The following is a 14,748-nucleotide window of genomic DNA, read 5'->3' as shown; positions in this document are numbered from 1 at the left end:
CTAGGTTGTTGAATAAACCTCCTGTGTGGTTTAGGTTCCATGATCGGTGTGAGTGTTTGGGCCTAACTCATTTGGCTTTTGCAGACGATTTGATGATTTTCTGTGCAGCTGAGAGAGATTCTTTGAAGTTTGTGAGGAAGGTATTGACAGAGTTTGCAGAGCTGTCTAGGTTAGTTGCAAATGTTGGGAAGAGTTCCATGTTTGTTGCGAGTGTGGAGTCAGGGGAGGCGGAGGAACTAGCTGCATATATGGGTGTCTCTCTTGGTTCATTGCCTGTTAGGTATCTGGGTTTACCTTTATTGGCGGGTCGGTTGAGGGCTGTGGATTGTGCGCCTTTGATACAGATGATTACAGCTCGTATTAGAAGCTGGGCAGCGAGGTCCCTCTGCTTTGCTAAGAGGTTGCAGCTTGTTAGGTCTATTTTACAGTCCTTTCAGGTTTTTTGGTGTAGCATCTTCGTGTTTCCTGCGTGTGTAACTCATGAGGTGGATCGTCTGTTATGTAGTTATTTATGAAAGGGTAGTGTAGTGAGTCTGGGTGGTGCACGGGTGGCGTGGGATGAGGTTTGCTTGCCGTTGGGAGAGGGGGGGTTGGGTGTGAAGCATGTGGCCTCTTGGAACTAGGCTGCTATTATGAAGCTGCTTTGGCTTATCTTAATTAAGTCGGGGTCACTTTGGGTGGGGTGAGTGGAGGCGTATGTTTTGCGTAGGCAGTCGTTGTGGACTGTTCGGATTGAGGTTGGGAGGTCTTGGTGCTTGAGGGCTATCTTGCGAGTAGAGATAAGTTCAAATATCTGAATTCGCTTGATGATTGGCGATGGACGGTCTTGTTTTGTTTGGTGGGATCCTTGACTGCCGAGGGGTGCAATTTTGGAAATCATATGGGTCTACGGTGGTTAATGATGCAAGAAGTAGTTTGGAAGCGCAGTTGTCAGAGTTCATGGATGGTGAGGGAGGTTGGAGTGGCCTACGGAACTGCTTGAGATCTGGGATGTTATCCAGGCAAGTGGGGCCAAGGGTGAGGGAGAGGATTATTGGTTTGGGTGTCGGATGCTAGTGGTTGGTTTTCTTCACTAGTGCTTGGAGAGTATACGTCCTCGTCGCCCTAGGGTGTCGTGGGCTGGTATTTTGTAGGCGGGGGATGGTATTCCGTGTCACTCCTTTTGTGCATGGTTAGTAGTGAGGGACAGGTTAGGTACGCGGGATTGGTTGAGGAGTTGGGGTGTGTTGTCAGAGGGGGTGTCTTCTGTGTGGGGGAGGTGTGGAGTCGCGGGATCATTTATTTTTTGAGTGTGGATGTGGAGAGAGGTGTGGTCTAGTGTGTTGCGTCAGTTGGGTTCGACGCATCGGGTGGCTGGTTAGGATGTAAGAGTTGAGTTGGTTGTGCAGAGTGGGGTCGGGTAAGGGGGTGCGTAGTAAGTTGTTCCGTGTTTTCGGTGTGCTTACCATATACTACATCTGGTAGGAGCTTAATCGGCAGCTGCATGGAGGTTGACCAAGGTGGGTGTCTACTCTGGTTCACCTTATGGTCTCTACGGTTTGTGCCCGTGCTACTTCCTGGCAGATTGACCTTCTTAGTCTTATCTAGTGTGTGTACGGATTTTTTTTTCTTTTTGAAACTTCACGTTATTCTTTGTTTCCTGATTAATGTCTTTAGCGATAAATAGATTTATATATATAAAAGTGCTTATAATTTGATAGGGGTGTTGTAGCCCCTAGTTTGTGGGGTTTTGTTTTTGGTTCTTTTCTCTGTCTTTCACCTTGGGTTCTTATCCTGTTGGCTTTGTTTTGGTTTTATTGCCCTGTTTTTGCTTGTGCTTTGTTGCTTTGATGCCTTGATCCCGAGCTGTGGGATCCCCTTTGTAGTTGTATAATAATATCACCTATTTTTTAAAAAAAAAAATTATATGAATTTATTATTTAAATTATTTATCTAGTAGTAGAAAGTTTTAAATTAGTTTGATTAAATCTTATTCACCGGTTACCATTCCTACCATTTTGATTTGTTTTGTCTTATTGTTCTCTTGTCTTCTTTCGTGTACTCAAAGAAATAAAATAAAATAAAATGGTGTATAATATGCATTAAAATAGATGACTAATCGATAGTGGAGAATCCTGTGTGGCATATGACTAGTTGAAGAATCAGCTGCCGAGATCGGTGGAGGAGGACGGAAAACACGATGACGAGTACTGGTGGACGGCAAACAAGCAGTCGATGACAGCAAGTTAGCAATAACACCACTCTAATGCTTCAACCTCTTTTCGTACAACAAAGGGAGGCTAGGCCACATGAAGCGGTATATTTTAAAGCTTTTAAATTTTTTAAATAACTTTTCTTTATTTGTTAAGTTAAATTTTAATATATTTTCCAACTAATCCAATAATTTACACATCATCAAACACAACTAACGTCTACATAACACATAATGATTTAGTAAACATTCCGTTAACTTAAAGCCAAGTTAAGGACCATTTAGAAGTATTTAGCAAATGTTGGAACTAAAAATGTTTGTTTTAAAATTTTATGGACCAAATAAACATAAACTTCAAATCTCAAGGACCAAAAATATATTTTAACCATATAAGTAATACTCTAGCACATTTAAGTAATTTTATGATAATTGAATTAAATTGTCTTAGCCAAAGCAAGTATGGTTAAAATAGAGAGAAAATTTTATAATGAGGAAAGAAATTTTATTATTATTATTTCATTTGACCCCTCGACCTTTTTTTGTAACAATTATTTTTTCAATTCAAAAGGCATATATGTTTTTAGCTAACATAAGAGAGTTTAGTGACCTCTCAAGCTTTTTTTTTTTTTAATTCAAAAGCATATATTTTTTTTCCGTAATAATAATAATAATAATAATAATAATTTTTATTATTATTATTATTATTATTGCTGCTCAAAGACAAATGCTCGAAATAATTAATAGAGTGAATTGAAAAATATAATGTTCAAAATACAAGAGGAAGAAAATTTTATTTAATAAAAAGCATGAATGGACATCTAAGGCCCCTTTGTGCCATAAAATATTTCACTCGAATATCAAATGTCCTGGAAGACCTAAACAAACAAGACTTTCTTTTATACTCATTCCCAGCTCAAAGGATCAAAATCTTGAGCATTGATATATTCACACAAGTACAGACCTATTCCCGAAGCAAATAGAACTTTTCTTCTAATTTCCTAATTTTTTGTATTATTAGGTAAAAGAATATTGGATTACATATTGGCATCACAACAAAGAATGGAATCGAATAACACAATCAATCACAAAACCCATTTTTTGCTTTTTTCTTTTCCTCTTGGCAGTAAGGGCAACATCTAAGCATCAAACAGCTGAAAGACTTGCCCATTTCCCAAGTTCATATGGGTCTGCATAGTAATATAGCTTAATTCTATTGGACAATGACAACCCTGCTGCAAAAGTCCTCAATCCAGAATCATCTTGTTCCGCTGGGTCATCGGAAAACGCTGCAACGTCTCCAAGAAGTTTGAATATAATCCTCCTTGTTTGTACGAGTCTAGGAAGATCGAAGTAAAATCCTGTTCCAACCTTTGCTTCTGGTAGTCGGTACTCTGCAACAGTTACTACACTATTGGGCTCCTGTAAAAGTCATGCCAACCATTTTCAATGAAATGAAACCTCCATGATTGCAATCATACTGAAATGACTGCCTTCTTTTTTAGTACAACTAACTGCATGGTAGAGGATTCAATCTCCAACCTCTAAGGATGGAGCATATGTCAATATCGTTGAGCCAAGCTCACTTTGACATATACTAAAATGACTGCTAAATCACCATGATTGGAGTACTAAGTAACTTCATAGGAAAAAATATATATATGTAATGCCCTTGAGCAAAGATGCTCATCATCAGATGAGAATCTCTCAAATGAGAAAATTTTATCAAGTTTCTGTTTCTTATTTGAGAGATTTTAGAAAACCTAAATAAACTCAACAACAGAACAAAAAATTTGTTCATGACGAGATGGGAAGCACAAACCATGCTTGGAAATGAGAAAATAAGATCCTTCTAAGCAATATTGTTGTCCATGAAAAACAGTTAATCGATTGTATTCTAACTACAGATGTTTCTATGTTAAAGCTGTATACCAAAAAAAGACTATTAATTACCTGGACAACGGAAACTTGAAGATACAATACAGCAGGATAGATGTGTCTATCTTCTAAAAATGTAACTGATGCATCCCAGATTTGTGCATTTGAAGAAGGTGAATGGGTAACTCGAGGTTTTATTGCGCTAAAAGCCTCCAGACGGAACCCAGCAATCAATGGGGAAGCTGGAGATAGATACTGTTCCAAGACAAGATCATTGTCCATAACCCTTTCAGCTTCAATTGGAACCTCAAGAAAACAAAAGGACAGTTACCAGAATATTAGTATTAAAGGAATTTTGAAAGATGCCATAAAGATTAAGACATTATAGATTTATAGGCCATACAGGATTTCTACCTTGAATCTCCTTACTTGAGGGGCTCTCTCCAACCAGGTTCGGTTAGTCATTTGATCAGAGCCTGAAGATGATTCGAGGCCCGTCTCTTTTCTCACAGGGATTCCAACTACAATAATTCTTTTAGCATGAAGACAAGGAATGGCATCACTTGATCCTCCAAATGAGGCACGTCGATTAATCTGTGGATTAACTGGTGCAAAAGGATTTTCATCAAGAGACAAGAGGTTAAAATCTCTGTCATAGTTAACAGAACTGGAGCCAGGGCGTTGAAGGCGTAGTGTCATCCAAATCATTCGGCATCTAACAGGATTTTTAAAGGTAAATCGGACATGCCTAGGTGCTGTATCGTCGCTGTATTCTTTTTCTGGCCCAGAAAAATCAAATGAAGATGGAATCAAGGATTGGACATCCCACTTCCCAACATACGACCTTTCTTCCTTGTGAATAAAATTACTCACCCAGATTTGTACCTGCAATGAGAGAAGAGTGCAAGTCTCAATCTGACAAGAATTCAATCCCCACCAAGATTCCAAAGCACGGTAATAATATATTCTAAATTCATGATTTAAATTTTACACCCATAAAAACGTGTCATCTCATTTTTTTAAAAATCAACAAAACATGTAATTTTGTAGAAGCAAAACAAATTACTTGGTACTTTGGATTTTGCATTTCTTTCACTTTATAAAATGTTGACGATATACTGCCCATGGTGGTAACAGAAAATCGATATATACAATCACATTTTGGGGCCATCAGTTGCATGGTACGTATAACAAGTGATACATGCACACTTTCATAATAAAGCATCCCGGTTCTATAAAGTTGTAACAGAAACATGATATCAAACGCAAAATTACGTAAAAGCAGAGGCTGATTCTCGTAAAACAAATAGATACATCAAAAACAATATAGCTTACACATTGCAAATGTTACATATGTCATGGCATACTACTGTCAGTTAAAATGATTCGTTGTCCTTGAGCACCATCCAAAGTGATCCCGCAGTGACACAATTACTAGATCCTTGCAAGATACACTTCTGGAATACCTAAACTCTCATGTAAATGGCCAAATAGTTTCTAAAAATAAAACCATTGACCACTAGCACACTAACAAAGAAGCATATTAAGCACACAAATATCAGTACTTACGATTGGAGTGTCTCCCGCAGAGTACCCACAGGGGCTCACAATCAAGATGACCCCACTAACATCAGAAATGGAACCAAGAACAATAACAAATTCAGCTGAGGTAGCAGTTGGAGGAGCTTTCCAATATGAACATAATGAACCAGAATCTAAGGGAGCAAGCAATGACAAGACTGGTGCTGAATCCGCTGCTGTTTCAACCTACAATAACACAGAACCTTGCCACTTATTGTGAATTGCAAAGACAACAAAATGGAAGATTTTTGCAAGTTAGATGATCAGACAATTTTCAAGAGATCAAAACTGTGAGTTTCTTGAACTACCTTTTTCTAAAACAGAGTACTTTAAATTCAAACAAAAAAAAAAACAAAACAAAACCACATTCCATATCATGTCTTCCAGAATGTAAGGTGACAACGGAACCAATAACAATGCCAAATTCAGCAGGCAGTTTACTAACTTTGTTATGAACGCAAGGCTCTTATGTAATAATATCAATGCTAATGAATTCAGAAAATTGTGAGCAATTTCTGCTTCAAAGCTAATCTGTTCAATGGAAGTAACTTCTAAACTAACCACAAAGCTACAAAGTACAAATATTCCATATCTAGCAAAAGAAATCTTTGAGTGATTTGTCACCAACCAAGACATCTTCCAAAAATTTGGCTCCCTTTTCATTGCAAAGTTAAAGACAGAACTCATGTCCACCGAGCTTTTGTAAGAGGCCATCGCTTTGCAATGGCTTCTAGCATTATGAGACATGCCTTTCCAATGAAAGGTGTTGTCCATCAATAGAGCTATCCTATCCACAATGTGAACTTTTTGAAAAAGCAATGGTGACAACTAAATATTTCAACAATATATATTGGTAATTTTAAGTTGCCAAACGCCACTCAATCAAGCATTTCCCCACCCAAAATGCAGTTTTTATTCTTCTACTCCTAATTGTAAAGTCAGACTTTTTTCCAGAATAAATATCTCACTCACTATCGTGAATGTTATAGTTATAGTTACTTAAAAGATAATGTTTGAAAAGTAAAATATAAAATACAATCTCATAATTACATTTGTAGATTGAGAAAATCATATGCAACACAGGTCACAGGTAATAGGAAAAAACTTGTGTGGTGCGGTAAGATTAAAAATATTACCGAGTGCAGAATGCTGGCAAATGGAAATTCAGCTACAGATTCTTCTCCATTAAGCAATCTTCTTAGGACCTTATGCACTCTTTGGCCAGCATAGTGCAGATTCTTTCCAGAAAGCCAATCCCCTACTGATGATCCAATCACTTGGTTCAGAGCTCCATATGCAGCATCATCAGCACGGGTATTTCTTCGTTCACTAATCAATCCCCTTACATAGTCCAAGATTAATGCATCAAGCAGAACATTGGGACAGCATTTCTTACAGAGAATATTATCCAAACCATTTGAGACATCAATTCGGCTCCCATGACCTGATCCTCCCTGGCTTGAATAACCACTGTTTGGGACTTCCCTTGAGCTAGAGCTTGTCAGGAGTTGAGCCCCTCTCCCAGCACAGCATACTTTACAAACCTTTCTCCGGCATTGTGAGCACACCAAGACAGGTTGGGGAGCTGCCACTGAGGATGCTTTAGAAGGAAATTGAACTGGTGTTTTAATTTCAGCACACACCTCACAAGTTCCACCAAAACAGCTCTCCCCAATTTCTGTGATGTTCCAGAAATCCACGAGATCATCGACTTTATCAAGACCAATGGCAGCAGTAATTTTGTCTTCCAGATAAGTGTGCCCAAGTAATGCAAGATTATTTGCCAATCTGCATAACCTTCCAATATACATCTCATCAAGCAATAGATTTGGATTTATAGTAGCAGGATCAGTTCCAGTGGATAATAATGCTCTATCCCTCTCAGCAGCTGAAAGATTAAGCCGGAGGCGCTCAATTTCAAGCTTCATAGCTTCTTGGAAGCTGAGCTTCTTTTCCTACATTATTGCATAAATATTATCTGTCTAGATATATTACATTAGGATCAGAATAAAAAATACTCTTCATTCTTCTATTCGAAAAGATGTCTAAAATCCATCTTTTACACACATACCATTCAAATAATGGCAGGCCCAAGTATTCTACATCTGATGGATGGTGTTCATAAGAAAACCTTGAAACTAAGTGGAATCACAAAACTTATACTAGAAACTTCATACTTCAAAGCAAGCCACAGTCTCTTCGTAACTTAACAGATATTGCCACTACCTATCATAGCAACAATTTCCTAGTTCGTCCTGATTTCAAAAACCACCAACTCAATAATCAACATCCAGAAAGGTATTTAGTTCAACCTTTTGGAACATAAATTTTAAAATAAATTGTCAGATTGTCTGATAGAATCTGGAGCTAAAGGAATGTTATCATTACTGAAGTGCTGACTAGTCCTAATACAAGATGAATAAATGGCTTTCAAGAAAGCTCCCGCCTGCTGATTCCTTGCTGAAAACCTCGTTCAAAAATTTCCTTTCCCCTATCTGTTGCCTCTTGTAACCAACCAAAAATTCACTCCAAACAAATTGACTGTCTAAGCAAGCTCCCTTATATTTTCCTTTTCAGCCCTCACAGAACATAGCATTACAGGAGGCCATTATCCTTCTCTATATTTTTTTTCTTATTGTTATTTCTTTTCATTTTTGCTCAATTTGTTCAGATGAGCTAAGTATCTGATATGATCTAGCTATTTGATTCCTATCATCTACTTTTAGGTTAGCCGGTTTTGAAGTTACATTATTGTCACTTAGCTTGTAGGTTAGCCCATAATCTGTAAGTGAGACGAGGTTGTCAACTCTGAAGCAACTCCAAAATTGGAATCTAAATATTGCACCACTCTCATTTAAAATGATATCAGGATGACAAAACAAAACAAAAAAAATGAAACATACCATGCGAGGTCCTGCAAGGGATACAAGACAATTTATGTACACTTGGGAAGAACTATCAGTAACCTTTGGATCTTCTGCAGAAGAAACTTTGTGGTTGGTTTCAGCTACATGAAATCCAACATGCTGGTCCAGAAAACCAAGTAAGTCATCCTCCTGATGAACCACAGGCCCACTAACTGGTTGAGAAATTGTATCTGGAAATGTGACTTCTCCAGTCAAAAGGTCAACCAATGGGTCTGCAGAAGAACTTGTTTTAACTGGCTTGGAAATGTCTTCAGTTATTGAAGGGGCCAAAAATGGGTTGGTTCCTGAACCAGAAGAAAGATGGTTGATTTCCTTATAATTCTTTTTAGTGAGGTGCGCCAATCTTGCACCAGGTCCTTCGTCATAGAACACTCCCCTCCAAGGAAGAGAAACTCCAAGGATCTCTATCTACAATATATGTCAACAAAGTAAAATATATTACAAAGTATAAGTAAGAGCAAATCCTAACGTAATAGTAATACATAATAAAGAAATAACAAAACAAAAACAAAAACAAATTGATGTGAGAGAAAATTACTAAAGATGTAAATTACGAGCTACGGCAATTAAAATAATAATAATAAAGGTCAACTTCCTCAAAATATGTCAATGTAACATTAGGCCGGTGACAAACAAAATTTCTTTGATCCTAAACAGAAATATGATAGAGAAATGAGACAAGGAAAATATATGTACATATGTATGTATGTATGTATATATATGTCTATATGTATGTATATGTATATATGTATATATGTATGTATGTATGTATGTATATGTGTATATATATGTGTATGTATATATTATGTATATATGTATAAGCAGACCAAATGATTTTTCAGAAAAAGAAAAGAGAGAGAGAGAGGGAGAGAGAAACAGACCAAATGAAATGATGAATTAAAGTTTGATATATGCTTCTATCCATTGAGAGAGAGAGAGAGAGGAAAAAAAGGGGTTCTAAAATCCATTGCCATAATCAAGATAACAAGTTAACTATTACAGGTCCCTCATCAACATGGCCTCTAGAAAATGATTATGTAACTCAACCAATTATCACTTCTCACCTCACCAAGTGTCATTAAACTTTTCCCAGAATCAGCAGGATAAAATGTAACGGTGACAACACGAGTAAGGAAGTCCAGTTCACCCTCTGGTTCTTCAAAATCATATAATAATGGAAGTGTTGATGCGTCTTGGGAATGGAGGCGTGCACCAGCCCCTGTGATGGCCATATCCTCGGCACTAATTGGCCCTGGTAAGGTTATTAGAAGGTTTGTCCCATTTTCACACTGAGGAATGGAAGCACCCTGCCAGGAACCAACGAAGCTATTTATGAACAACAAAATCACACATTCATATTAACCATTTGCACACATACTAGCGGTCCAAGCATGCAGGAACACATGGATGGCACAATGTGCAGCTTCATGTATTTTTTCTTTTGTGTGAAATTCGGTAATTCTATTTCTGGACACAAGTACAGATGGGTGTAGATAACTTGTTATGAATTTAAATTAATTTATTACTAGAATATATAAATATATATATAAAAGCTAGAACTAGAAGCAATATGCAGAGGATATATCAGCCTACATCTCATGACATTGATCAAAAGAAGCCCTATGATCATAAAGCACAAAGGAAAAATTTTAGGAGAGAATACAGACCTCAAGTATTAGTTTAAGTCCGTCTAAATTACGGCCAGTTCTTACATCCACGGTTGCAGGATAAGTTGAATCATCTGCACCATGAGATACAGTAAGAAGAAGCTGACAAACATGGCAAGGCTCGGTTAGGTAAATGAACAGTTCAACAACATCTGCACCCTGCGGGAAAACCTGTAGGACAAAGTACACAATTATCTCATGAAAAGGCAGCAAGCAAGACCAACCAATCATCAAGATTCTCAAGCACCAAGGTTAATGGTAAATTTGACTATTTATCATGTTTCCATTATAACATATTATTCAGTTAAGAAAAGAATTTCCAATACCCAGATCTCGTCTTTCTTCTTAAAACTCAGAAGACCAGTTCCACCATTAGAACTTGGAAACATGTTGGTAACAGGTTTAAGTAAAAAACTGGATGCTCGCGAGAGTACCTACACCAATCCATAATGTCAATCAACACAAAGAAACAGAAAAGTGGAGCATAAGTAACACGTGATAACCATATGTGTAATACAAGGGCAATAACCAAAAAAAAAGGGTCACATTGTAGACTAGGAATAGCTATAACACAAACTCCTCTTTAAAGATATAGTTCCAAGGAGCTACACGGAAGCTTCCTGTGAAGCCTAAATAATGAACCTTCTTTTAAAAGCTAATAACTTTGGGATAAACATGAGGTGAAAAACATTTCTCAACAAGAGGGTTATAAATCATATTACGTCCATTGGCCTCAAATTTAGTGGCTTTCTAAGTTCATGAGATTCAAAACCAGTACCACCATTTGAGCCTACAAAAGCTGGGATCTAAGCATTTTATGATATTTAATCCATGATAGAGCTCTAACAACATCTTGAACTCATGTATCTCGGTTGAATCCAAAGGGCCAAGAAAATAGACTATATTGTCTTGTTATCAACTGCCTTAAAAATAACTATTCATCTATATTAAAATAACCATACAGGAAGAGTTTTGTTCAACTACACAGTTACACTAAAGATATCAAATTCTACTAAATATTGATTATTTCATTTCATTTTTCACAAAATACATGGAGTCGATCATAACCAACACCCAAGAAAATAAGATAATTATTTTATAAATAGGAAAAATATTAATGTATTAACTACTGCATTAAGATGAAAAGCACAATAAAATCGTACGACTTCCACACCCTACACCCCCTAAAGAAGAAAAATAGATAAATAATTAACAAATATGAGTCATAATTCTCCAATTACTGGATAGAAGACCAAATGGTCCAGAAAATTCTCAAAAACATACATGAAGAGGCTGAATAGGTATTGATGGAAGATGTTTGAAAAGCCTCATTCCAAGAAACATCTCCAGCTGCTTTTGTCGAGAGCTGTCAACAACTGCATTTTTATATCTTCTCTGCAAAGTAATTTTCATATTTTGTGCTGCCGAAAATTGTTTAAACTTTCCTGCTTCTTCATTGAATATGTTAAGGATTTGGCTATGCATAGCTTTGGAACCAGTATAAAGGGTGGCGTGAATATCCCCAGCAAGCAAAAACAAATCTGCTAACTGAGAAACTGGAAATAAAATTGTTGATCTCTTGAATTCTTCAAATGTCATATCAAATCTTTTCCAAGGTTTATCAGGACAAGGATGCGTCCATGTTGTGGTCCTAGTATTATGATCGATATAATATGTTTTCCCTGTCACGGCATCACTCCTTTTTTCCCAGCCTGGTGGCAGTGGAGCTGTATATCCACTGGGTGTATCCATCGAACGATAACCCATTACCCAGTCATTATCTAAAGATATCCCTAGCCGCCTGCATTGCTCCATGAAGACTTGGAGAGCACCAAAATAACTAGCGGCATTGGTTCGATCCAAAGAATCAGCACAGTTAAATCGTATGACTCCATTTTGATGTGACCTTATACAGAAATCACCTTCAAAGTCATCATTATGTATGATTTCACCTCTATAATCCTTAGTCTGTAAGCGGGAAGGTAAATAATCCCCTTCAGAAACACCTATTGATATAGTTGGTCCTTTTAGAAGCTTCCACAGCCCTTCAATTGTTTGCTGTTCGCCCTTTAACTTTGTGCTTGCATGCCAGTCATAATTTATCAAATGAATTCTAGTGCATGGAAGTTTACCCGATGATTTAACAAAATTCACAGATTCCTCAAAGTGCTGGACTAAAATAGATTCTGATTTTCCTTCTCCATACCTAAGCAAATTTATGCATACTATAGGAACCAGAGCTTTTTTGTTCTGATTTCCTCCACCAACAACATCGATATTCCTAGCATCATATCTCTTATTCAGCCTCTGATAGTACTGAGCGCTCCCTTTGTAAGGCTCACAATCAGAAACATATATTTCTGCTTCTGCAGCGGTGATCTTCAGCTCTGCACCCCACCAAATTGGAATGGTGCCCCTTCTCCAAATGTACGTGTTAAAAGGAGTGCACTGGCCAGGCTTTTTAGGTATCCATACCAATTGCTCACACTCAACCTCGTTTCCTGTCAGATTTAGAGTATTTGTAACTTGGCGCTTAAATATATTTCTTACCGAAAAGAGGGAACGAATCAACAAACAGTAGGAACAAACAGGAAGCAGAGAATTATGACAATGGGAAATTAATTCTTTTCTAGTAATGAACAAACGCCACAATACCTGTGCTGAAGCACGAATTCAATCCTCTGGCCAAATATCGAGTACCAGGATGCAGCCTGCTTCGACGAGCAATAAGTGCGACAATCCCTTCCATCTGACCAGAACTCCCAAAACTTCGACACTCTGCAAACCCCTACACAATATTACCCACTAAGACAACAGTACAAAAACTGCCTCAATTTACGACATACAAGAAACCTGTAAAAGATTATGGAGATGATGATGATGATGAATTAAGCGAGAAGCAAAACCTGGAGAAGCGTAACGCAATGATGTGGCAACCCAATGTTTTTGAAGGCCATCGAGAACCAACTGTTCCAAACGAACTCTTCGTCGGGCTTGTCCAGCGGCATCCGGCTAGGGAACGGCCTCGTGATGTCCCTCGATTCACAAAAGTAGTGTTTCCCATCAATATCAAGCTCAACCAATTCTTGCACGTTCTTGATCTCCCCCTTTCCCTGAACCTGCGGATTCTGCAGCGAGACCTTGATGCACTGACTCTCCAGCACCGTGAAAATGCATCCTCCACCGGGAAAATTCGGAACACTGGCGGAAAGCTTGGTGGCGACAAAGAGTAAACCAAAACCGCCCAAGGCAACGTATCCTAAAATGGCTCTGGCTTGGACGGATGACTTGCAAAGCCATCGCGATCCGTTGGTAATGAAATCAATGGCCTGGGACTCGGATTTGAAGAGGTCAAGGCCAGGCTTCCCATGGTAGCGAAGAGCGCCGGTGGTGGGATCGATGTAGATCAGCTGGGTGTCGTTCCTGGAAGACAAACTTGCAACAACATAGACTTCGCCGGATTCGAGTGTCAGAACGACTATGGATGTGTCTCTGGAACTCCGGCCACCGGCTGTGGGTGAAAAAGCCATCGGCGGCGATCAAGCTTGCCGGACCGATACGAAGAATTTTGATGAGATTCAATTGAATTGGCCGGATCGGGCACATATGAATGAATAAGAGACCAGTCAGAAAGAGAACTCAAGGAACATGAATTTTTCTCCCTTTTTTTTTTATTTCCTCCTTTTACAAACATTTTTTTCTTTTTTTCTTTTTTTTTTAAAGTGAAAATTGGAACAAATGATTTCAAACCAAATCGTAGTCCTTAGTACATACAGATATCAGTTAAGTTAAATTTGACAATTATGTCTAATTAAATTTTGATCGTGAAGTTTCAAGAATGTATAATGCCACGAAACTTATAATTTTATGTCTAATAAATATATAATTTTAATTTCGTATTTAATAAATTCAGAATAAAGAATTTAAAAAATTAATTGATATATTAGATATATATATATATATATGAATTTTATATATAATGGTAATCTAAGCTTTAAATTTTGTCTTAATAGATTCTTAAATTTTTAAAATATTCCAAAGTTCAAAGACTAAATTTATAATTTTGAAACTTAGATTTGTTTAATTTTATCCTACGTACTTTCAAATGTTGAATTTTAATTTGTAATTTTAATGGATCTTAAATTTTGGTCTTTCAAAGTTAATTTTCATCAAAATGGTTAAATAATAACTTTGATGCAAGAAAATACACTATCTAAATACCTTAGTAAAAATGTCGGTACAAAAACGACTAAAATGAGATTTTAAGCCCTTTTTATTATCATTTATTATTCTAAGGAGGAAAGTAGCTTGTAGAGTTTTTTTTTTTTTTTTTTTTTTTGTTCTATTTAAAATCGAAAATGTAAAGAGATAACAAAATTAAAGAAGTCGAAATTTCAAAACTTTAGCAATATTTGTTGTGGTGCTTAAAAACCAAACATGATGAGATAAATAAGATAGTAACTACCATCTATTTTGTTGTTAAACTCAAATATATTGATAGATACAT

At 37.2% G+C, this 14,748-nt stretch overlaps 1 protein-coding gene across 2 annotated transcripts; it reads right to left on the bottom strand.

The window, feature by feature from the left end:
- Positions 1 to 3,063: 3,063 nt before the first annotated feature.
- Positions 3,064 to 13,902, bottom strand: LOC120084454 (probable phosphoinositide phosphatase SAC9). 2 transcript variants are annotated; one of them, XM_039040236.1, is made up of 12 exons: positions 13,148 to 13,902; positions 12,897 to 13,029; positions 11,526 to 12,742; positions 10,568 to 10,675; positions 10,242 to 10,412; positions 9,639 to 9,881; positions 8,551 to 8,982; positions 6,784 to 7,602; positions 5,636 to 5,833; positions 4,481 to 4,951; positions 4,142 to 4,372; positions 3,064 to 3,610 (listed from the first exon to the last, which is right to left on the bottom strand). In XM_039040236.1, the coding sequence occupies exons 1-12, from the start codon at positions 13,769 to 13,771 to the stop codon at positions 3,335 to 3,337; spliced, it is 4,923 nt and encodes a 1,640-aa protein (XP_038896164.1). In that variant the 5' UTR covers positions 13,772 to 13,902; the 3' UTR covers positions 3,064 to 3,334. The 2 variants fall into 2 exon arrangements, with proteins under 2 accessions (XP_038896164.1, XP_038896165.1); XM_039040237.1 differs by having other exon boundaries at positions 12,897 to 13,019; positions 13,148 to 13,288.
- Positions 13,903 to 14,748: the final 846 nt, after the last annotated feature.

The sequence above is a fragment of the Benincasa hispida genome, chromosome 9 (genome assembly GCF_009727055.1).
Source record: "Benincasa hispida cultivar B227 chromosome 9, ASM972705v1, whole genome shotgun sequence".
NCBI lineage: Eukaryota > Viridiplantae > Streptophyta > Magnoliopsida > Cucurbitales > Cucurbitaceae > Benincasa > Benincasa hispida.
Note: the sequence above shows the minus strand (reverse complement) of the source record. Positions and strands in the feature narration are given on the sequence as shown.